Source organism: Mustela putorius, unplaced genomic scaffold (assembly GCF_011764305.1).
Source record: "Mustela putorius furo isolate JIRA1106 unplaced genomic scaffold, ASM1176430v1.1 tig00003969_pilon_pilon_pilon, whole genome shotgun sequence".
In the NCBI taxonomy this organism is placed as follows: domain Eukaryota; kingdom Metazoa; phylum Chordata; class Mammalia; order Carnivora; family Mustelidae; genus Mustela; species Mustela putorius.
In genome coordinates this window covers 801,598-824,675 of record NW_025422112.1, presented here as the reverse complement: position 1 = coordinate 824,675, position 23,078 = coordinate 801,598, and the positions used below count along the sequence as shown (strand labels likewise).

General features: G+C 36.4%; 1 protein-coding gene across 5 annotated transcripts in view; it reads left to right on the top strand.

Moving 5' to 3' along the window:
- Positions 1-2,062: 2,062 nt before the first annotated feature.
- The window catches only part of PHF3 (PHD finger protein 3), an 86,721-nt gene continuing 65,705 nt past the window's right edge, over positions 2,063-23,078 (top strand). Inside the window, exons 1-2 of one of the 5 annotated variants that reach the window (XM_004775653.3) lie at positions 2,063-2,203; positions 12,813-13,081. In XM_004775653.3, coding sequence (XP_004775710.1) covers positions 12,838-13,081 — 244 coding nt within the window. In that variant the 5' untranslated portion in view covers positions 2,063-2,203; positions 12,813-12,837. Of the gene's footprint in view, positions 2,204-2,382; positions 2,514-2,991; positions 3,131-12,812; positions 13,082-23,078 lie in introns of those variants that run through there. The other 4 variants (XM_013047384.2, XM_004775654.3, XM_004775652.3 and 1 more) reach the window with 4 other exon arrangements.

The window sequence follows — 23,078 nt, the reverse complement described above, 5'->3', positions numbered from 1 at the left end:
TTAATGAACACATGTGAACCTGGTGCTTGCCTGATTCAAAATAATAGAGTAAAAGCATCATGCTTTGTAATAAGCTTGTTTTTTTTTTTTTAGGATTAGAAACCTTTGCTTTGTGAATGTGACAGGCTTATCACTTCTATGTTTCCTTTTACCTCCATTGCATTTTTTCATAGATTTACTAAAATTTCTTAAGCAAGGTAAGTTTTCCCCAGCTCTTCCAAGGAAATTTTCCATCTAATGATTTTCCATTGGAGTTCTACTCTATTAAGTCCCTTAGGACTGGATTTTGTTTATAATCTTATTCTTTCCCAATGACTTTTTCAAATTTCACACTAAGGTCCAGAAGAAGAGTAAACATAAATTTAAGACTTATTTGTGCAATTCACCCCAAACATTCCAAGTGAAAAAAAAATGTGATTACTCATTTCTATTTTCCTTTCTCCAAAAACAAACAACACCCCCCTCCAACCACCAAAAACCACACACACAAAAAAAAAACCGCATTGTAAAGCCAAGTTTTCAGGGATGGATGAGTCAAGGCAGTGGATGGAATTCTAGGATTCCAGTAGAATTAGGACAATCTTAAACCTCCTTTGTGGAAGAGCATTTAGTATTGGGAGTGTTTGAAATACCAGAAGTCTGGAGAGAGTAAAAAGAACAGCTCTTCACCGCATGCCTGTGAGCTATTATTCTACTCTGCACAAATCTCACAATGTGGACTACAGTTGGCAGAAGGCTTAAATCAACAAGTAAAAGTTTCTGAAGAGCACAGCAGGTGCTGGCTATCATTCTTTAGTGGGTACTGTAATGGTTCTTGCAAAGAGAAGACACAGTCCCTGTCCTTAAAGGGGCTCATTTTGGTCCTAGTGATGACTCGCAACAATTACCTCATAGTGCTTTTAATGGGCTGAGATAGAGGTCAGCCCAAGCTGCTGTGGAAGCTCCTACTCTAGACCAGTGGTTTGCAAACTTTTTGGTCTCAGGACCCCGGTACGCTCTTAAAAATTACTGAGGGACTTCCAAGAGCTTTTGTTTATATGGGTTATTTACCATCATAGGAATTCAATCTAAGAAGAAAACATTTAAAAAAAATACAACAAAATTCACTGTTATAATCTGTTATGAAAAATACATTTTCCAACAAAATTTAATGAAGAGTGGCATTATTTTAAATTTCTGCACATTTCTTTAATGTCTGGCTGAATAGATGGTTGGATTGTTCTATCTGCTTCCGCATTTAATCAGTTGCTACATGTTTTGGTTGAAGAAGATGAAGAAAATTTGGCCTTAAACATTTGTAGTTGTCAAAGCTTCTCTAAAAGGTCTCAAGAATCCTTCAGAAGATCCTCTTGATACCTTTTCAGAACTGCTGACTTCGACCAGGAATGAATCTTGGAGAAGGCAACTTGCGTCCCGAAAAAGACTAGCTATTTGGAGACAAGGTGAGAGTGGAGGTGTTTAATGATGGGCCTGTGGTGCACACCCCGCAGGGATTCTTCGGCAAAGGGCTCATCTACTCCGCTCTAGTCTACCATTCCTGAAAGAACACCCAGTTAATGAAAAGCATCGGGAGGGAGCAAATCTGATCATCAATATTACATTAACTATGAAACCTTCGTGCTTACTACAATAGAGAAAAATCGATCTACGCCTCACCCCTTCGGGCCGCCCTCGAGACGAGAGCTAAAGGGCCCGCAGGCGTGCCGCGCCCTCCGAAGACTGGGAGGGGCGCGGAAGCGCCGCGGAGTGGAGTGCGACTGCCGGGGCCCCGCGGAGGCGCGGCGCGGGAGGGCCCACACTGCGCAGGCGCAGCGTGCAGGCCGCGGCCCCCGGAACGGTAAACAGTGGGGTCACGTGACGCGTCCCGGCTTCAGCCCCCGCGCCGCCGCCGCACGCCGATGGCTGCGGGGTCTCGCGCCGCCGCACGGTCCCCACGAGGCGAGCGACCCTTGGGCCCTGGGCGGCGGCGGCCGCTACGAAGATAAAGAGGGCGGCGCGGAAACCAGGCTAGTGTCGTCAGCGGCAGCCGCTCGGCCCGGTGAGGAAAAGAGGCTGTGGCAGCGACGCCGACGTCCTGCGCGTACCCCCTCTCTTCGGTACCCACCGGGCCCCCTCCTCCTCCTCGGCGGCGGCGGCGGCGGCGGCGGCGGCGGCCACCATCTTCCTCTTGCTGCCAGTGGTAGCGCTCGTCTGGCGGAGCTGGGTGAGTTGCGGCTCTGGCCGCGGCCAGGGAGGGAGACGGGCAATCCTCCCCTCCCCCATTCCCTTCCACACGCACAGCGCCTCCGCGGGCCTCCCCGCCCCTCCCGCGGCGGACACTCCGCGCCTTTCTCCCGCGCAGCCGGGAAACCTCACCGGCCTCTTGCGCAACGTCCTCGGCCTGCCCGGGCGGCGCCTCTGTAGCCCGGGGACCGTTTGGACCGCGGGCTGGGAGGGAGGCGCGGCGGCGAGGTCGCCAGGCGGAGGGTCGGGACCGCGGCCTCTTCCCGGCTTCTGCTCGCGGGCCTTTGGCGGTGAGTGTGCCCTACCGCCGCGGCCGCGCGGGCGCGCAGGCCCGGAGGGACCGCGGGCGCTGCCAGGAAGGCCTGGCCCGCAGGCCCCCGGACCGGGTCCTTCGGACCTCTTCCCTCCAAAGGAGTCCGGCTTTGAGCTTTGGGCCCCGGGTCTGGGAGGCCAGGATTGGCCTTTGCCGCGAGGCCGAGCCCCGTCCCAGCTTTTGGAGAGGGGGGAGTTGGCGCTCTATCCATCCTCCCGCTACCGCGCGCTTTTGTGCTCGGGACCCAAACTGTCGACTCCTTTTGCTTAGTTTGAATTGGGAAGCCTAGAATCTGGCCCTCGGATAATACGAGTAATTTAATGAACCACTTGTCGATACGTGCGTGTTAATGGTGCTAAATAACTGATCACCTGACACGGGGGGGGGCGGGGAGGAGGGAGAAAGGGAGAGAATGTTGGTACCGCGCACAGTCCTGTTTCCCTTCTTTCCCCCAGCAATGTGTTGCCGATGACCTTTTCCCATCTTTGGATTTTTAAATGCTATTTCCTAGAGACTATGATTCGAGGTAGTTTGCATGATTATTGGTGCTATTCAGGAATCATTCGCAGATTATGATCATGGATAATCATTAATGTAAGTGGCAACTACGCTTCGATATCTACCTTTTAAAAATCTTGATTACATGTAGAGATACTTAATTTTAAAAGAGACATTGGTTACTGGGCCTTTCCCAAATGCTTTACTACCATATTTTAAGCTAAAATTTAAAAAACGATACAGTAAACTATTTAGGGAGTACTTATATAGTACATTGTTCTATTTAGTTACTATTTTGGGGTCGAACTTGTCTTCCTTTTTACAAACTGGTTGTTTGAGATCTTCCAGAACTACGCCTCCATTACTCATTCATTTCCTACCATTTTTTGATTCTTGAATGAAGTGTTTGGGATTGTGAAAATGTTTGTAGATGTGTTTGTGGTTGGAAAGAGACGTGAGTTAAAGAACCTGGAAATCTTTGCAGCATTCTTCTGCTGTTTTTGAATTTGTATATTCATTCCAGAGCACAGGAGATGTGTGAAGATTACTATTTCGGGTGGTTTCTACCTTCACTACTAGTCGACCTTTTCTTAATTTACAATAATTATTTTCTGTCCAGTTATTCTGTTTACTAGCCCTATGTTACAATGATGATTTTTTTCTCCATCATTATCACCATTACTATTTTAAATTATAAATTTCATTTCCCTATGATAGTTACATAATTTGAGGGGCCTCGGGAGCTCTTGTTGCTCTGATTAAGCCACACACACAGTTCAGTCCGTTCTTGAGCTGCAGAAAGACTTCTGCTCAACTGTAGTGGGCCACTATTTAAGTATGCAGAATTACAACAATAGATTTTAAGCTTTATTTGATAGCTGTACTGGTGATTTGTCAAAAGGATAACAAATGAGTTACTGATGGGACCAGTTTTCCCTTTTTCCTTGCATGCTTTATAGGTCTGTTTATTGATGAGCATGAAAATGTGATTTATTATACTGCTTTCGCATCCTTTGGGAGGGCAGTGAACTTCCTTATCTATCACACTGATTAGTTTTGGATTCCATGACGTTGGGACAGACTTCACATAACTTTAGTTTATGAGTGGATGTACTCATCTGTTGCATATGCAAATAAGTCAGATCTAAGAGGAGTGATGTGTAAATGTAGGTGAAAATTAGCGTTGGTTAAATGCAAATTTCAGAATAGAAGAGTGGAAAGGAAGTTGTCTTTATGTTAAAATCGTTTAAAACCATTCTATTAAAATTTAAAATGTATTGAGAATGGAATTAATTAAGAAAGGTTGATAATTTTTGACTTAAGTAATAACCTGTTAGTAAAATTATTACTGATAAAAGCTTGGAAGGCAGCAGTTGACAATTTGGATTACTGCAAAATTATCTTGAATTTAGATTTTTACACAGTATGGATTTTACTTGGGAAAAACTGATGAATGTAAATTATGCATACAGTTTGGGCTTTTTTGAGTGCTAAAACATAATGGTTATCTTCCTTGTTAATATGGTATTTACCTTTTTGATACAATTTGCTTTCTTAAATGTGCACTTTTTTCCTTGTTTTTTTACACGGATTTCTCATGAAATCCTTTTTATTTATTTGTCTAGAGATAAGATCTTTTCTTTTTTTTAGTGAGTTAATGAGATTTGTTGATAAGCGTCTCAGGTTTGTACATTACCCATACCTACTTCACCAGTGTTATGAAGTATCAGTAAGAGGGCTGATTTCTTTCTTTCTTTTTTAAAAATGATTTTATTTATTTGACAGAGGGAGATCACAAGTAGGCAGAGAGGCAGGCAGAGAGAGAGGGGGAAGCAGGCTCCCTGCTGAATAGAGAGCCTGATAGGGGGCTTGATCCCAGGACCCCGAGATCATGACCTGAGCCATGAGCCCAAGGCAGAGGCTTAACCCATTGAGCCACCCAGGTGCCCCAGGAGGGCTGATTTCTAAATATTTTCATTCATCCCCATTTCAGGAATTCTTTCTGACATGTGGCTGCTGATTTCTTTCTTGTGTGGAACAGTACATCTTGGGCTCTGTTTCTCATTTCTTGGAGCACCTCTGAGAATCCTGGAGTATCTTTTCAGAGGCTTAGACATTTTATTTTTTAAATTACAAAAATGACTTGGCAAATTGTTAGACACTTAAAAACAGTACAGTTGCATGTTGAACAGCAAAAGATAACTCCCTTTTAGTTGCTGCCGTTTGATTACTGGGAAGAGGTATTTGAGGGTATTGGTTTGATTCAAAATACCTGAGACCCAGGTGCTGTTTGTACCCTCAAGAAACCTGGATTAGGCTGAGAAACAAGATTCAAAGACACGAGATGTTAAATCATTGCAGTAGAATTAAAAGAAGAACTTGCAAGAATTACAAAAGGCATTGTGTAAGGAATTGTCAAATGTATAAGCTGGACACTTACTCCTAGGCAGTGTGTTTAATTTAGATCATTTTGTGATGGTCAGGGGATTTTCATTTTTACGATCATTTGTACTATGAAGAGAGGTGATGGATGAAGAGAAAGAATTTAATAAAAATTTCAAGATACTATCCAGAAGTTTTAATTTGCACAGTCTGTTAGAAGAAGTTTTAAATGGCATAGTAGATTGTACAAAAAGGCTAAACTTAACAGTTTTGGTTCATTCATAATTTGTGTGAGTTGGCCACATGAGAAAATTCTTAAATTGTAGACTGTAAAAATAAATTGCAATTTGTAGTTGATAACTTCCAAAATGATGTTTATACACACTCAGGGTAGCCACTATATTTTTTATGTGTAGGGAGTGGCTAAGTGTGTATTTTCTAGCTATTTTGGAAGAAGTGTATGTCGCTTTACTTTGAGTATTTTGGGGATTTCATTAATGATATATTAAGAACAGAATAATTAGTATGTAAGTAGAGTGCATTAAGTATAGTAGTTTAAATGTGCAGACTCAGGAATCACACTGCCTGGGTTCCAGTTGGGGTGTACTGGATATGTGATCTTGGGCAAATTACATAATAGTTTGGGCCTCAGTTTGCTCTTCTGTAAAATAGATAAAATAATTGCACCTACCTCACAGTGTTGTTGGGAGGAATTAATGAGATAATGTATACAATACACTGAGCATAGGGCCTGGCTCATAGTGTATGCTAAAAGTACCATGTTAGCTTGGACTATTATTACCTCGGCCATAGTTTTAATGATGAACTCTTTCCACTGTTTCTGTGGTTAATCCAAACTGCTAATGCTTCCCATAATATCAATAGGATATAGTTGTTAACTTTGAAGTTAACTCAATACAGTTAGCTTGTATAATTCTGCTTTTGCCAGTTTCAACTTGTACCTGCTAGTTCTTTTTCTAGATTCTTAGGTCTTTAGTATTAGCATGGCAGACACCTTGGGTTCTTACATATTCTTTTACCCGATAAATTCAGAAAAGTTATGAACCTTGTTGCTGCTTATAGATTCTAACCAATGAAACTGAAGTAGAATTTGATGTGTGTGTTTAGAGCAGTTGGTTAAGGTTGCCTGGCTCTATAGAATTGTGCTTTCTAGAATTGTGTCATACCACATGGTCTAACCGTTTAGTGATTTTCCTTACCTCTATCCTGGAAGGATAACCTTTATTCATCTTTAATATTGTTTTATTATGGTGGTTAAGAACTAACCTTTGTCTCAGAGCAGAATTGATTCCTAGCTCTGTCACTTACTTATTCTGTAATATTGGATGTAATGTTGCTAAACTTTATCCCTACTCTTAAAATTTAAGAATAATAATAGTATCTTCCTAATTGTGTGGTTGTGAAGATTAAATGACATGCATTTAGGTTTAGCATAGTGCCTGGCACAGAGTAAATATTCAATCCATTTTACTTTATAAACAGGTAGTGTAGGGTGTAGTGGTAAGTGCATTAATTCTCGGATGAAATTTTCTGGGTTCAGATTTCATCTCCACCACTTACTGTAGCAAGTAATTTAATCTCCTTGATCCCAGTTAATTTCTTCCCTCCTTCCTCCATTTGTTTCTTTCTTTCTTTGTTTATAATATAGTGTTGTTGTGAGGATTAAATTAGTAAATGTAAAGCAGAGTTTCTTTAGCAGTTTTCTGGCTGGATAACTCTTTGTTGTGGGGCTTTCCTAGTGCATTGTAGTAATTTTACTAGATGCCAGTAGCCTGCCCTCCAGTTGGTGATTACCAGATGTCCTCTAGAGGGGCATAATCACCTCTGATTGAGAATTACTGATGTAAAGCGTGTAGAACATTGCCTGGTGTGAAATTAGAGCACATCATTTTATGTGTTTCATCACCATTAGTAGTAGTACTTTTATTTTTCTACTACTACTGCCTATTAGAAATTTGTTCATGGTAAGCATGCCTGATGAATTAATGGCTTACTTTAAACTGTAGTGTAGGGACTGGGAGGCACCAAGTTTCCACTCCCAGGGCCTTTGCATTTAGGTCTTTGCCTAGATTTCTCTTCTCCATTTTTATACAGATCATGGTTTCCAGTTTTTGGATTACATGTTGCCCTATAATAAGCAATGTCTTCATTTAGCATTGTATGTAGAAACCCTCCTTCTCCCCTATAACTATGACCCTGTTTAATCTTTCATCATAGATTTTATAATCTTCTGAATATATTTGTACCCTCCATACCACCCCCCGATACACTTACACACAAACATAGACTGTATGAGACAGAACTTCATCATGGGATAACCTCTTAGGGCCTTTGATAGCTTTACTGATTTATCGTTAGATTTAGATCTTTTTTTTTTTTTTTAAGGAGATAACATTATAAAACACATAGTTTTACTTTGAAGATGCTTCTGGAAAGTTGAGATAATTTTAATGTAAAAGGGGATTTATGTAGAAGTATATATATAAAATATATCTGTGCTATTGGTGCTTTCTAAATCTTTCTGCTTTCTATTCATACATGGAATAATACATGTTGGGTTTTTTTTTAGCGTAAACTAAGTTTGGCTGCAGTATAATTTTTTTTAAAGGTTTTATTTATTTATTTGACAGAGATCACAAGTAGGCAGAGAGGCAGGCAGAGAGAGAGGGGAGGAAGCAGGCTCCCTGCTGAGCAGAGAACCCTATGCGGGGGCTCAATCCCAGGACTCTGGGGTCATGACCTGAGCTGCCAGCAGAGGCTTTAACCCACTGAGCCACCCGGGTGCCCCTGCAGTATAATTTTTTATGAGTTAAGATAAAACAAGTATTTTAAAGCAGTAAATATCTTCAAACTTAGATTAAATTTTATTCAGAATGTTGGTAGTAATACTTATTTTTTAAATTGTATTCTGAGTCTTTCTAAATGGTCTGGTAGGACCAGACTCTGTTGTTCATAATTAGTGCTTGCTATTGCGTTTGTCTGGAGTATTCTCTGGACTTTTAGAATCCAGCTGCTTAGATTTTTTCTTGACCTCGTAAGTTTCACCTTCCTCTGTGAAGATGTCTGCAGTCCTTCAGTATGACACTTTCATATTTTGTTGTGATGTTTATGTATTGTATTTGTTTATATGTCTATATTCTTTTATATTGTGCATTCCTTGACTATTGAGTGGTATTTGTTGCACTGTTACCTATGATAACTAATTAAGTGGATTATCCAAATTCTCTGACTTAGCTGAATATATTTTATGGTCTGTAAACATGAGGTGTGAACTGAGAAATAATTTCTGATTTTAGCATATATATATTCCGTATCAGTTTTTAATTGGATATATATGTATCAGTTTAATTGTATATATATGTATCATTAGCCACTTAGCATACACCCTAGATAGGCTTGTTATGTTTTATTTTTCGAAGATTTATTTTATTACTATTTTTTTTTATTAGAGGTGGGGAGAGACAAAGGGAAAAAACAGAGAATCACAAATAGCCTTCACACTTAGTGTGGAGCCTGCTGTGGTCTTGATTTCACAACCTTGAGGTCATAACCTGAGCTGAAAGCAAGAGTTCGACACTCTGGTGACTGAGCCACTCAGGGGCCGGTTGAAGATTTTATTTTTAAGTATTATCTCTACACTCAGTGTGGGTCTTGAACTCTCGCCCTGAGTTCAAGAGTCGGATGCTCCACTGACTGAGTCAGCCAAGTTCCCCTGTTTTAATTATTAAATTTATAATGCCAAGTATAAGGAAGCATTTAAATATAGTTTCATTGTAAGATATAGAAATTTGTTTAACTGAAGCAGTTTGTTTCATTAATAGATATTGAATCAACTCTTTTTTTTATTTAATTAGATCTGATTGTTTATCCACATTATTAAATACCTCCCCAATTCTATTTTATTATTATGTTTAAATACACTTTTAAACAGTATCATTTTTTAAAAATTTATTTAAGTAATCACTATACCCAACTTTGGGCTCAGACTCATGACCCTGAGATACCAAAAGTCACGTGCTCTTTGACTGAGCCAGCCAGCTGCCCCTTCTCTAATTTTAGATTAGTGTTTTAAAAAAGACTAATTTTGGAATAATTTTAGATTTATAGAAAAATTGTCGACACTGTGTAGAGTTCCTGTATATCCTCATCCTAATTTCCTAATTGTTACATCTCACATAATGCTAATGCCTTAATCAGAACTAGAGATTAAAATTGGTGCATTACTATTAACTAACATCTAGGCTTTATTTTGATTTTACTAGTTTTTCTACTATTGTCCTTTTTTGTTGCATGATCCAACGCAGTTTACCACTCTGCATTTAGTAGATTAGTATGTTCATGTTAAGTGAATTAATATTCCTGCAATCAACTTGTTTGTTTTCCAGTTTAGTATGGAAGATGCTATTATTTTATTTTTGATATTGAACACTTGAAACTGATTTTTTTAAAATAAATGACTTTGTACTTCCATTAAATAATACTTTCAAGATAGTTTTGTGGGATGACTATATATTATCATTTTTGGAATTCTTTGGAATTACCCCCAGAGCCGGTTGCAACTGCTTATGAAAAGTCAGTTTTACTAGTGTACAACAGTTTTACAAGAAAACTAGTCTTGTGATATGCTGTGTAGAAATTGTCTTCTTGGGACCCTTAAGTTTGGGATGCTTTATACCTTATTCTCTGTTGGAATATTAAAGATGTCTCAATGGTAGCTGCTTAACAAACGTTCATTGAATGAATTAAAAGTATTATTAAAGAAAGGTAACTTTGTTATGCCAGTCCTTCTCAACATTTGACCATGGAAGCTTTTTTCCTGATGTGCTTATTTAAATCCAGATAGAACACACTTTGTAAGTCATATACCAGTTTTGGCCAAATACCTGTACTGGAAAATTTGGCTTACCCATCTTATTTACAGTAGGTTTTACTTTTTTTTTTTTAATTGGTCTTTAAAGACTAAATATTGTCTACCATTGAGATTAAAAAATATGCCACAGGCTTTTAAAGTAATTTTTATAAAGGAGTTTTGGCATGGTTTACTAATAGCAGTGTTACTGAAGAAAATATGTTGCATATTTAGATTGCTATTTAGAATGGGCTGGCCTCCCTTACCTTTGTGATTTTGAGTTGTGTGATCATAATTTCTGAATATTCTGAATATCTCCATCACTTGAAAGCACACAGCCAGTAGTAACCGAAAACTGACTTCAGGTGAAGTTTGTAGAATTTACCAGATTTGTATTGCTAGTGGAATGAGTGTGTTTTTAGTAGATTTAGCGTACTTTTTTTTTTTTTTTGAAGGAAAGTTAACTATTTGCTTTCAGAACTGGAATTGTCATTTTTTTTTTCTTTTTGATTCATCTGAGAAAAAAAGGTTGCTAATTGGGATGCAGCTTTGAAGAGGAAGTAGTCTTGGATTCCAGCACATTCAGATAAACTAATTTGTCTGTAGTTCTAGCTACTTGATTGTGTAAACATTTAGTAACATTTTTTTAAATTATTTTTAACTGACAAAAATTTACTATACTAAAATTTTTTTGGAACTTAAAAACATATTAGGGAAGTATTGGTGAAGTATGATAATTGAGCTTTTCTCAGTTACTGAGACTCAGGTAACGTTTGGGAATTAAAACATTTCCCGACTTTTCATCAGCATTGTGAGCTATAATTTTCTTTTAATATTATAGTTAGAAAATGCATATAAAATAACCAGCAAATCAATCAAATAATATTTTATTTCAGTGTTTTATTATATTTTTAACATGAGTAAATTGCAAAATTTGAGAAGTAATACTAAAATCCTTCTATTTAGAAGGGGATGAACTTTTATGAGAAAGAGGAAATTCTCTTTCTTTTGGTTTCAGGACTTTAAATTGAGCTACAGTAAACTTTCCACTTAAAATGAACAGGTTTATAATTTCAGCAGAGGTATACATTCATGATTTAAGGCATTTTCAACATCTCCCAAAGTATCTGCTTGTCCCTTTGCATTCTAGCCTTCTGTTATCCAAGTACCCAGGCAACCACTGATTGGCCAGGAAATTATGGAAAATTATTTTTAAAGAAAAGCCTTTAATGAGTCAAATGTAGTCAATTTCTAGCTCTTGTAGCTTGATATGAAAGGAAGAAGTATGGCTATGGGCTATGGAGCCTTGACCTAGGACTGAATCTTGGCTGTTTTGTGGTTTTGGGGGAAGACATTTAAATTGTTCAAATGAATTTTGTTTTAAACAAATTATTTACATGTTATTTTCTATATAGAGCCTATTACTATTCGAAATAAGTGGGTTAAATTTAAGTAAGATGATTAGCAGCATATAATATATTACCAGTAAATTGTTGAGAGATTTTGGACTTCCCCTTCTTTCATCATTTTTATAGGGGAAAGAATCAATGACAGTTTGATTGACACTGAAAATACTTGGAATTTTGAACCAAAGATGTTCTCAAGTCAATTTTCTAGCTGACTGAATATTATTAGATGTTTTTGTTGATGCCTCCCCTCCACCTTCCAAAGTATATTGGTTCAGTTTTTTCTGAACCAGTATTGAAAATTATTGAACTTTTGACTAAACGAGTCTCTTCTGGGCATTAGATGACCTTTCTGAGCAGTACCTAGTAGTATCAGTAGGCAACTAGCTTTACATCTGTATATATTTCACATAACAGTAAAATGATTTTAAATCTCTGATATGTTGTTTTCTTTTCATTTATCTCATTTTATACTAAAAGGATAAAAGGAGTCCCTTTAAATGCATGTATGTTCATGTCTCTGCTTGCATATGTGTAGGTTTTTGAGTTTTGATTTGTTGGGTTTAATTAATAGTTTCTTTCCATTTTTTCTTCCTACCCCTAAAAACTACCTTTTCGCTCTATATTACCTTTCTATAAATAATTTAAATGCTTTGTAAATAAAACAAGGCTGTTTTGCAGTTTTAGTAGGTATGGGACAATAATTTGATTTTGGCTCTTTTATATTGATATATTGTAAAAGCAGTGTCATTCTTAATTTATGAAAAGATTATGGTTAAAAACATATGGTTTTTATGGTTTAAGCCATGTCATTTTTTTTTCAACTGTATGAAATTAATGGATTATATACATAGGTTCCCCCCCCAATAATGAATTGAGTAAACATTTAATAGGATTTCTGGTAAAATGATATTCTACATGTGTGATAAAGAAACATTTTAGTAAAGACTCATTCTACATGTCCAAATGTTTATTCTAAAAACAGTGAGGATTTTTTTTAAAAACAATTCAGAAATACCTAAGTGTGTTCTTAGACTCAAAACTATTAAAATAATTTGGTTTTAGGTGATTTTCAATTGATAGCTTTATTTCTTATGGTATTTTTTTTGTCTTTCTATAGGGCTGAAAGACACACAGAAGTCTTCATGGATATAGTTGATACATTTAATCATTTAATTCCTACTGAACACTTAGATGATGCCCTATTTCTAGGATCCAACCTGGAGAATGAAGTCTGTGAGGATTTTAGTACAAGTCAAAATGTCTTAGAGGACTCGCTGAAGAACATGCTCAGCGATAAGGATCCTATGCTAGGATCTGCAAGTAACCAGTTCTGTTTGCCTGTTTTGGATAGCAATGATCCCAATTTCCAGATGCCTTGTTCAACAGGTAATTCTTACTTTTTTTTTTCTTTTTCTTTTTTTTTTTAGTCTGCAATTTAAAATAAAACATTTTCAGCAGCATCTTTTTTTTTCTTTTTCTTTTTCTTTTTTTCTTTTTTCTTTTTTTTTTTTGGTGAGGGTAGAGAATTTAGGATTCTTTAATTTGAATTTAGAGCTGCTTTTCTTGACGTCAGAATTAGACTTTAAATTTTCTTCCGAGGAAAGTGGAATTATCGTTGAGGATATGGATGTAGATAGGATGACCAGTGACTGTATAATTATTTTCTAAAGGGGGATACTTTTTGAGAATTACAGGGGTGCTGTTAATAGTTACATCATGACAAAAAGTACAAGTTTGGACTCTCTCTAGTATTTAGGGATTTCCTAGCAAATTGGGACATTATATCACCCTAGGCCTGATGGACTCAAGGGGAACTGCTGTGTTGAGCTTTTTCAGTGTCCCTCCCAGCCCTTTAAATTTAATATATTGTGTGCTTCCATTTCAGATATTTTGACTTTTTATACATGTATCTTAAAATCAGAGAAAGAACTCTAGACCTGTGCTGTCCAACTTAGTAACCACTAGCCACATAAAACTGTTAATCACTTAAGAGGAGTCCAGTCTTAATTGAGATATGCTGTGAAGTGCACATTAGATTTTTAAAGACTCTATGTGAAAAAAGATGTAAAATATATTTTACCAGAGCTTTTTAAATGTTCATTACATTTGCAATGTATTAGATACTTTTGGTTAAAAAAATATGATTAAAATTAATTTCACATTTTTACCTTTTTTTAAAGTGGCTATATGTAGTGTGTGTACATATATATGTATATAAAGTGGTTTGCGTTATATTTCTGTTGGATAACACTGCTCTAGGTTCTGTAATTGAAGTAACTGAAAGATTGAGGTTTGTAACTTTCCATAAGGCTAAACTAATTCTTAATAAGAAATTACTTCAGAGATATATTAATATGTGGAAGAACATGTAGGTTTTCTTTTATAAAGCAAAGCAAGTACTACAGTAAACTTCGGGGCAATTAGCTATTTCTTAACCTAAAATTAAATAAAGGAAAATCAGCTTCACATGGAGAAGTTAGGCTTCCCCTCACTGTTCCCTAGAATAGTTCACAGGTCTATGTGGTCTTGATCTTTCAATGACTCTAGATTTTTGCACTGTAGTTTTTTTCAGTATAGTTTTTGTTTCCTTTTAATATTTTCTATCTAATATTTTAATAATATTTAAAGTTTGGATTAGGCTGGCCTGCTGTTGATCCATAAATTTGTCAGATTATTCTGCTTGAAGACCTCAGCACTTTGACTATTAGGAATCTTGATTTTAACAACTCTTTAATGCTGAGATCTTTTGAATTGCTTGCTAATGGTGTATCTCTGAATTATATACATTGTGTTGTGTTATTGCATAGGTTTACATTGTTTTTGTTGTATTCTAAATGTTACAAAGCTTTAAAAATTTTGTTTTATGTATGCATTGTTCAAGTTTTTTACTTTGGTTCCTGTGTCAGTACAGTATACCTAATTATCTCTATTGTCAAGTGCTTTTGACAGTTCTTGGTTGTATGCATAGTTTCACAGTTCAGTCCAAATTCAGGAAAAACATTTATTGAATACTTCTGTGCTTGTTACTGGCAACATTCTTAAGGATGTTATGCTAGGTCTGAAATTGGCAAATATATCATCTTGTTAGATTTCTTAATTTTAAAATTTCAGCCCTTTAGTAATGCTACTGGTATTCCTACTTGCTGTCCCCCTTTTTTAAAAAAATGATTTCTGCTGTTATGAAAAGCTTTTACTGATGTGAAAAGTCTCTTCAGTTTGATGAACATCTCTTATTTTGGGTGACTTAGAACATCTTTACTGAACTACTTAACAGTTTTTTGAGGTATGATTAATACTTGTTTGTGATTTTATTATCTACAAACTAACTTTTTAATTTAAGAACTTAAGTGAATTATTTTCTAAAATTTTTTTATTATAAATTGCTATAATTTATCTTGGTTCTGAAGCAGAATTGTTGGTATTAACATGTATGTGTAGTATATGTATTTTTTAAATATGTAGGGAATTTGTGGAGGAAATTTAAATAATAAAGCTCTTGTGCTTAGGATTATTGAGATTTCTTTCCCACAAGGTAGGGCATTTATCTTAATTGCTTCAAAGTTCCTTTTGCCCTTTGGGATATTTAGTTGAGTGAAAGAGCTGTGTATTTTCTAATGACAACAAAAATGTCATTTGAATTGAAAAAATTGTTTTGACATAATTTTAGATTTAAGAGAAAGTTGGAAAGAAGTAATTTTTATTTTAAACTATTTAGTAAAAGCCTTATATGGACAACTTTTCTAAGTTTAGCTGTTCACATACTACTACAGCTATTTTATTATAAAATAAAAAGGACATAGTTTTTACCCAAATGTTTGTGGGTCCATAGGTTTTTACTAATTGTCTTCAGCAGGGAAATCACCCTGGCAGTATTCCCCATGTCAAGAAAGCTATAGATTATGGTTATTTTATAACCTTGTCTTAGATAGTGTTAAAATTAGCAAACAGAATAACTGTTTTGTTCTCTGCTATGCTGAACCAAGTTGATTTGCTGTAGTTGTTAAAGTTTAGTTTTTGTTGACATAGTTGAGCAGCTTGCATGTATTTCAGTTGTCTCCAGAAATCATAGAATAGCTTTAAAAATTACAAAAATAGGAAAGAAACATGGAAGATTACTTATAAGGTTCTATTCAAGGCAAAAAAGTTAGAATGCTAATTGTTTCATTTTGGGAAATAACCCGTAGATTTCTTATCCCCCCTCACCCCCCTTTTTAATGCTTTTAACTGTAAAGTATTTATGTACGTATTGCCATATTTACATATGGTTTGTAGATTTGCCCAGTAAATATTTTTTTAAATTTAACTCTAGTAAGGAAAATCATTAAGTATTGGGGACATGTTTGGTCTTTATTATCAAGCCAGTTATTGGTATTCTTTAAAAATCCTCTTATCCTTAAAATTAAACTTAAAATTAAAATATTTGCCCAGGTAATAGGGTCAGGATGCCAAGTACATTATTTATATAAATACTTGAAGAATAGATATAAAATCATTGAAACAGTTTTTGAAAAACTGGTGGTAAAGAGTGTCATGAAGAAATACTTTATCATTTTACAAACATGTTCCCCTTTTATATAGATGGCTAGGATTCATAAAAGTGAAGTAAATCTTGTATTTAACTATATCTTTACATGGGATTTGAAAAGAAAAGTTCAGTGGCTGTAATTTCGTTTATTTTCTTAAGACCAGGAAGACAGATACATTGTAGATACATGGGTATTCAGAGTAGCCTTTCATTCAGATAGCACTCATGGCTACTGTACCCTTCAGTAATATCAAGGTGTTCTTTCGAAGCTACATCGTGGCTTACAAATCTTCATTCACTAAATTTAAAAAAAAAAAAAATGCAACCAAAAACCAAAACTTTCCGGTATCATGGTGTTTGGAGATTAGACAACCCCAAAAGTTGTTAAATTCTTATAGGTATCTTGCTTATATGCTTAATTTGACTAAAGTGGGTATGTTTAGAAGAGAGCAAACAGAAAAGTTTGTAGAATTAGAGATATAACTTAGTGGAGGAGAGAAAATGCTGGAAGATGGGAAGAGTAGGCTATAGTAGCAGCCATAGATCCTTGAAAATTTGTCACATTGGCAAGATATTTGACTTTTTAATGGGTAATGGGAAAGAGCTAGGTCTATTATGTAGCAGTTAGACAGAAAGAACAGTTTAAGTAGCTAAAAGGAAGAACTTGGGGTTCTTACCCCCAAAACAGAGTAATAGTTTCCTGGGGATATGAGATTTACACCTTTTTTTTTTTTTTTTGTTACAATTGACTTTTGCTCTGCTTAGCTTGATGTAGTATAAAGCAAAGTATATCTTAATTTTACTTTGCATTGAATATTTAATTTTCTTTTTAATTTAAAATCTGAAATCATGGGGCGCCTGGGTGGCTCAGTTGGTTAGGTCATGATCCCAGGGTCCTGGGTGGGCTCCCTCCTCAGCGGGGAGTCTGCTTTCCTCCCTACCCCTACCCCTCCACTTCGCTCATGCTCTGTCCCTTATTCTCAAATTAATAAAATTTAAAAAACAAAATCTGAAATCACGTCTTCATCACTCTATCCCTAATTAATGTCTTTTAGTTTTTTCTTTTATCTATTACTTAAAATTCACTTCATTTTTATTCCTGTAGTCCATTGTTTATTTAACTTAAAAACAAAATAAAGACCTTGGATTAAGACTAGAACAGTTTTTATTCTTTGGGTTGCTGACTGAATCTTTTTTTAATTTAGCTTGCATGCCTGTGCTTTTATACAGGCTGCTTTTTTCAAGGTCTTGGGCATTTGGTTCTGTTGCATCTACCTTTTTTGGAGGTCTGCCCCACAGGATGTGTTTGCCATTTGTCTGGGTTTGCCATTCTCTAGGCCTGTTGTATATCTGTCATCCCTGATTTCTCCTGCTGTCCTGAGTAGAGAGTTATTGTTTGCCTATATTTCATTTACTTTCTGTGCCCTCCTAATGACATACTTAGTAACTTTCTGATGACATCATATTTTAGTAATAATTTGCTTTATATAGAAAACAAAGTTGAATATCGCCTTTTTAAAAAAAATTTTAAAGCATTGTTTCTTAGCTTTCTAGTATCTGGTATTGTGTATGGGTTGTCTGATTTCTCCTATGAGACTTATGGGTGGTTAAGTGGCCATCCCTGCACCCCTGCTTTACGATCTTTTCTCTATCTTCTGGTGTTTAGTATTTCATGTTGTGGAGTACTTGGTGGGCCTTTTCAATTTGAAAAGTGAGCCCTTCAGCTCTGTGAAATTTTCCTGTGTGTGTGTGTGTGTGTGTGTGTTTTTTTTCCCCCTACATCTTCTGGCCCTTTCTAGGGCCCATGGGTTTTTAAAAATCACTTTCTTGCTTCTTTACCAGCTAATTTTTTGTCTTTTTAGAGTTCACTACCATATTTCTGTCTCTCTGAATATTTAATTTTGACAATTACATTACTGTTTCTAAGAACTCTTGTCCTCATTTGTACCCTTTAAAAAATAATTAATTAATTAATTAATTAATTTTATTAAGTAAGCTCTGTACCCAGTGTGGGACTTAAACTCAACCCTAAGATCAAGAGTCACAGGCAAAAAAAAAAAAAAAAGAAAAAGTCACAGGCAGTATGTCCTGAGGCAGCCAGGACTCTCTATTCATACCATTTAAAAAATAGTATTCTTGGGGTACCTATGTGGCTCAGTGGGTTAGACCTCTGCCTTTGGCTCAGGTCATAGTCTTGGGTTCCTGGGATCGAGCCCCACATCGGGATCTCTGCTTGGCGGGGAGCCTGCTTCCCCCTCTCTCTCTCTGCTTGCCTTTCTGCCTGTTTGTGATCTCTGTCAAATAAATCTAAAAAAAAAAAAATAGTATTCTTTGTTATAGGGATATAGTAAAAGTCTCTTTATAGTCTGAATTGGTTTCTGTATTTGTATATTTTGATCTTTCTCATTGTGTTGCATACTTTTTCCAAATGTCTAATTATTTTTGGTATTTTGTTGGTGTTTAAACTTGAAGAATTGGAAATTTTTGACAGGTTTGCTGTGGGCTAAGTGAATCTTAGTTAAATAGCCTGCACTTGTTTTAGGAAACCTCTGAATGCCGGGTGAGAGGTGCTTTTTCATTAGGTATTAGCTGTCTTTGTCTCTCAGTCTTGTTCATTCAGTTTCAGTTTAGGGTTAAGAAAAGATTTTCTTGCTTGGGAGTTAATGCTTGTCTGTAGACTTTGTTGGGTGGTATTAAAGTCAGGAGAAAAGATGAGGTTGACCACTCAGCACTTGGTCCTTATGTTAATTCTTTATTTCTAGCCCAGTCGCTACAAATGCCCTTTGCTGGGTAGGATTTTTTCCTCTTAAGTTGCAGCTCTTTTTGGCTCTAAACTGTTACTTTTTCATGCTTTGTTTCATTAGTCCTATTTAGTTTTCTTTTCATCTTTCAGAAGTGTGTTACACTCTTTCATCTGTTTGGGGAATTCTGCATATTCTTTGTTATTATGGGCTTTTACCTTTTATTCCTTTATTCTCATTTTAATGGGATTTAGGGAGAAATAGGAGGTAAAAGTTGGCCATATGAAGCCAGTGACTCTTTTAATTAAATTGGATAAAATTTCTGATACCCAGTAATTCCTACCTAAGACTTGGAATCCTGTCTATTATTATTTTGCCTTTGTCAGTGTAGAATTACCATTCTTTATTTCTTCTATGGTCAGTTTGCATTTATTCCCTTCTTTTTAAGATTTCTTAGCCTATTGCAAGTTTTTTCTTAGTAATAAAGGTATAAACAAACTTCTCAGAGTTTGCTGGTATATTAGTCAATAGTTTTTTAAAGAAAGAAACCAGTGGGGTGTGTGTGTGTGTGTTTGTGTGTGAGAGAGAGAGAGAGAGAGATAGGGAGAGAGAGATTAAAATTAAGATTGGTTTCTGTGATTGTGGAGGCTAGCAATTCTAAGATCTCTGTGGTAGGTTGGTAGCTTGGAGACCATAGAAAGAATTGATGTATCTTGAGTCTGAAGACAAAATTCCCTCTTACTTGGGGGACCTGCATCTTTTTTTCTGTTAAGGCCTTTACTTTAGTTGATGGGGCCCATCCATGTTACGGAGGATAATCTGCTTTATTCAGAGTCTACTGGTGTAAATGTTAATCTCATCAAAAATATATTCACAGTAACACTTAATAGGCATGTTAGTAAAGAACTTAAGTTCTGTGGCATAATGAACTTGAAATCTCAGGATTGTGGGGAAAGTGGTTTCATGGAGAGTTTGCAAGCAGAGGTATCTATCTTACAAAGCTACCAGGTCTTTTCTTTTGTAAGGGATTATGCATGAAGGAAGTTGATAGAAAAGCTAATATATATGGATGTTAATGTAACAAGTACTGTACAAAAGTATTTGGCTAGTATTATTAACTCTTAACAAAAACCTTAAAAGCTGTAAATAATTTATTAATCTCATAGGTAAATTGAAATTCTGAGAGTTAAGTAATTTTCCAGGTTCACTAATAAGTAGGTCATAGTACTTAGACTAGAAAAAATTTCAGTATTTCAGTCTTCCTGCCTTAAAATACATGAGTGCTGTTCAGATCAAGTCTCTAAACTGTATCCCAGATTTTATTTGGCTTCATAATCAGCAAAAGTAGCGTGGGGAATTTTTTTTTTTTTAAGTTCCATTTTTAAAAGAACAAAGGAGACAGTTGTCTTCCTTTCAGACAATGTGTGGATTTGTAGGATAGATTTATGAGTGCCTGATAGGACTCTTCACTGTTAAAAATCAGGTGTTCTAAAGAGAGAGAGTCATTAGCCAGTGATTTAGGCAGTCGTATATACGAGAAAGTTGCTTTAAGGATGTGCTTTTTACTCAGTGTTAGCTGGTAGAAGTGGTCTACAAGCTACGTAAAAACTTCCTCAACAGGTAAAGTACTGATTCAGGATGGTACTCAGTTAGATACAAGAAAAAAAAAATTTGTTCTCACTTTACAGGTGAAGAAATTGAGACTTAAAAATAAACGTTAACTTGAAGTTTTGTTAAAAATGGGTCATTTTGGCTTTATTCACTTACTGGGTGTCTATTTCCTATCAGGTAGTGTACCAGACAGTAGATATACAGTGGTGAGTAAAACAAAAACTCTGTTTTTCTTTTAATAGATCTTTAAATTTAGAAATAATTTTTCCGATGTTTGAGGAGGTTAATAAGTCTAGTTATTTATTTAATAAGCACTTGGTGTGAGAGGTCATCTGCCATGGGTCTTGTGTGTTCCTGCTGAGTGTGGCAAGAATGCAAGGTCTTTTTTTTTTTTTTTTTTAAGATTTTATTTATTTATTTGACAGAGATCACAAATAGGCAGAGAGGCAGGCAGAGAGAGAGAGAGGAGGAAGCAGGCTCCCTGCCCAGCACAGAGCCCGTTGTGGGGCTCGATCCTAGGACCCTGGGATTATGACTTGAGCCGAAGGCAGAGGCTTTAACCCACTGAGCCACCCAGGTACCCCAAGAATGCAAGGTCTTAACCACTCTCAAACTGGGCTATTTTTTAGGGTTGTGTTTGAAGCAAGCAACCTTGAAGAATAAGATAACATTTATTACTTCATACACCCACCTTTCCGTTCCTACCCCCCCGCTTATATCAGATAAATTGCAGGTTTGCCTGTTACTTAGTATGAATATAGTAAATTCCCCATACTGTTCCCCTCCTGTATCTCTACCCAATATGTAGGTTCACCTTTTGCCCCTATAGAACTTGGGGTGGGGGAGAGGGCAAAAAGAATTGACAACACTGTGGTCTGCTGCTTGCTCTGCCATGATGACAGAATTTTTTGTTTCTGACCCAGTAGTCTGATGTCTTTTGTCAACGCCATGTACCAGTAACAGGATAGTTCTTTAGTTTACAAGTAGGGTAAAATCCCAGACCCTTCGTAGTTCTCATCATTACTGTGTTGAAGTTCAGAAATGATAATATGAGGGCTTATTACCAAGCACTTTAACTAGTAAAGATGAAAAAATAATTTACATCTGTGAAGGCAATGATAGCTCTATATACAGTATGTTGTTCATACAGACATTAGAATAGTACCCCATCCAGCATGTAGTAGGTGTTCAGTAAATTTTAATGTCGGGGGAGGGGGGGAACATACAAGGAAAGGGAAAAAGTAGGGCCAGGTAGTGGAACCAGAAGTTAAGGTAGTAAATAAAATGTTTGCTGCAGGTGGGGCACAGCTTTGGCTCTCAGATTTCTACCAGTCATTGTGGAAGAGGAAGACATTCCAAGGTGAGAAATTAGTGTTCTTGAAAACAAATCCAGTACCCAGGAAAAGGAAAACTATTTCTGACACTAAAACTAGAAAGAAATTTTACCCAGTTTTGTCCTAATGTGTGATGCAATTAAAAAAAATCCTTAACAACATTTTATGCTGTCTTTCAAACAACTTTACTTGGCTGTCATTTCTTACACCATATTTTTAAATGTATTCATGTGAAGGTGAGTTTATTAATACTGTCTGAGAACTGGTGGGAATGCAGTTAACCCTGCCCTCCTTTTTTCCTTTGGCCAGTGTAAATGCATAGACATAAGCTTTATGAGTAAACGGCTGTGTATGGGATTTTGTAAATTTCAAAGATCTGATGGGGGTATTTGTTTTGAATAAGAGGCATCTCTCCCTCTCTAGCAGAGGAGGACAGAGCCATTATTTTCCTCAGAAATGATTTTGGGATCCTCCATAACGCATAAATGAACAGAAGCCTCGTAATTTCAGACATAAATGAAGATCATTTTGATATAATCTAATTTTTTATAGCCCTTAAGTAGCAACTTGTTGAGTAAAATTAATAGATTCTACGATTCTACCGGCTTTAGTTCCAGTTGATTATTCTTGGCTGTTCTCTTTTAGTCGTGGGAGGATTGCATAATCCCTTGTGGCTATTTTCACTATTATCACTGCCTAGATTCCTTTGGAATTCTTTAGGCTTGTTCTTTCTACTTCTGCCCCTTGTACTTTTCTCCCCTCCATATTTATTTGCCTTAGTTGAGAATGCTTTGAAAAGATTTCTTAGGTGGAGCTAGTAGTGTTGGTTTTGTCCTCTGCCATCTCTTCTCTAAAATACTGTCTTTCTCTAATTTTGCTGTTCTGTTTTCATAGACTTTATTAAGTCTAAGTGTATCTCAAATGGTAGTCACAAAATGTATACGTAGAATAAAAGAGGTAAATTGTCATGGGGTGATTAGCCAGAATTTATTTACTAAAGCAGAGAAATATCAAAATTGTTATGAGCATAATTGATCTAATTCCTTTTTCCCTGGTAAAGCTATTTCCTGTAATCAGAGTTTGAGATTAGGGTGAAAGCATCAGTTGGGTTGCACACCTTCAGTAGGTACCAGTCCAGGAATACAGTGTGAGTAATACCTCCTTAAGTTGAG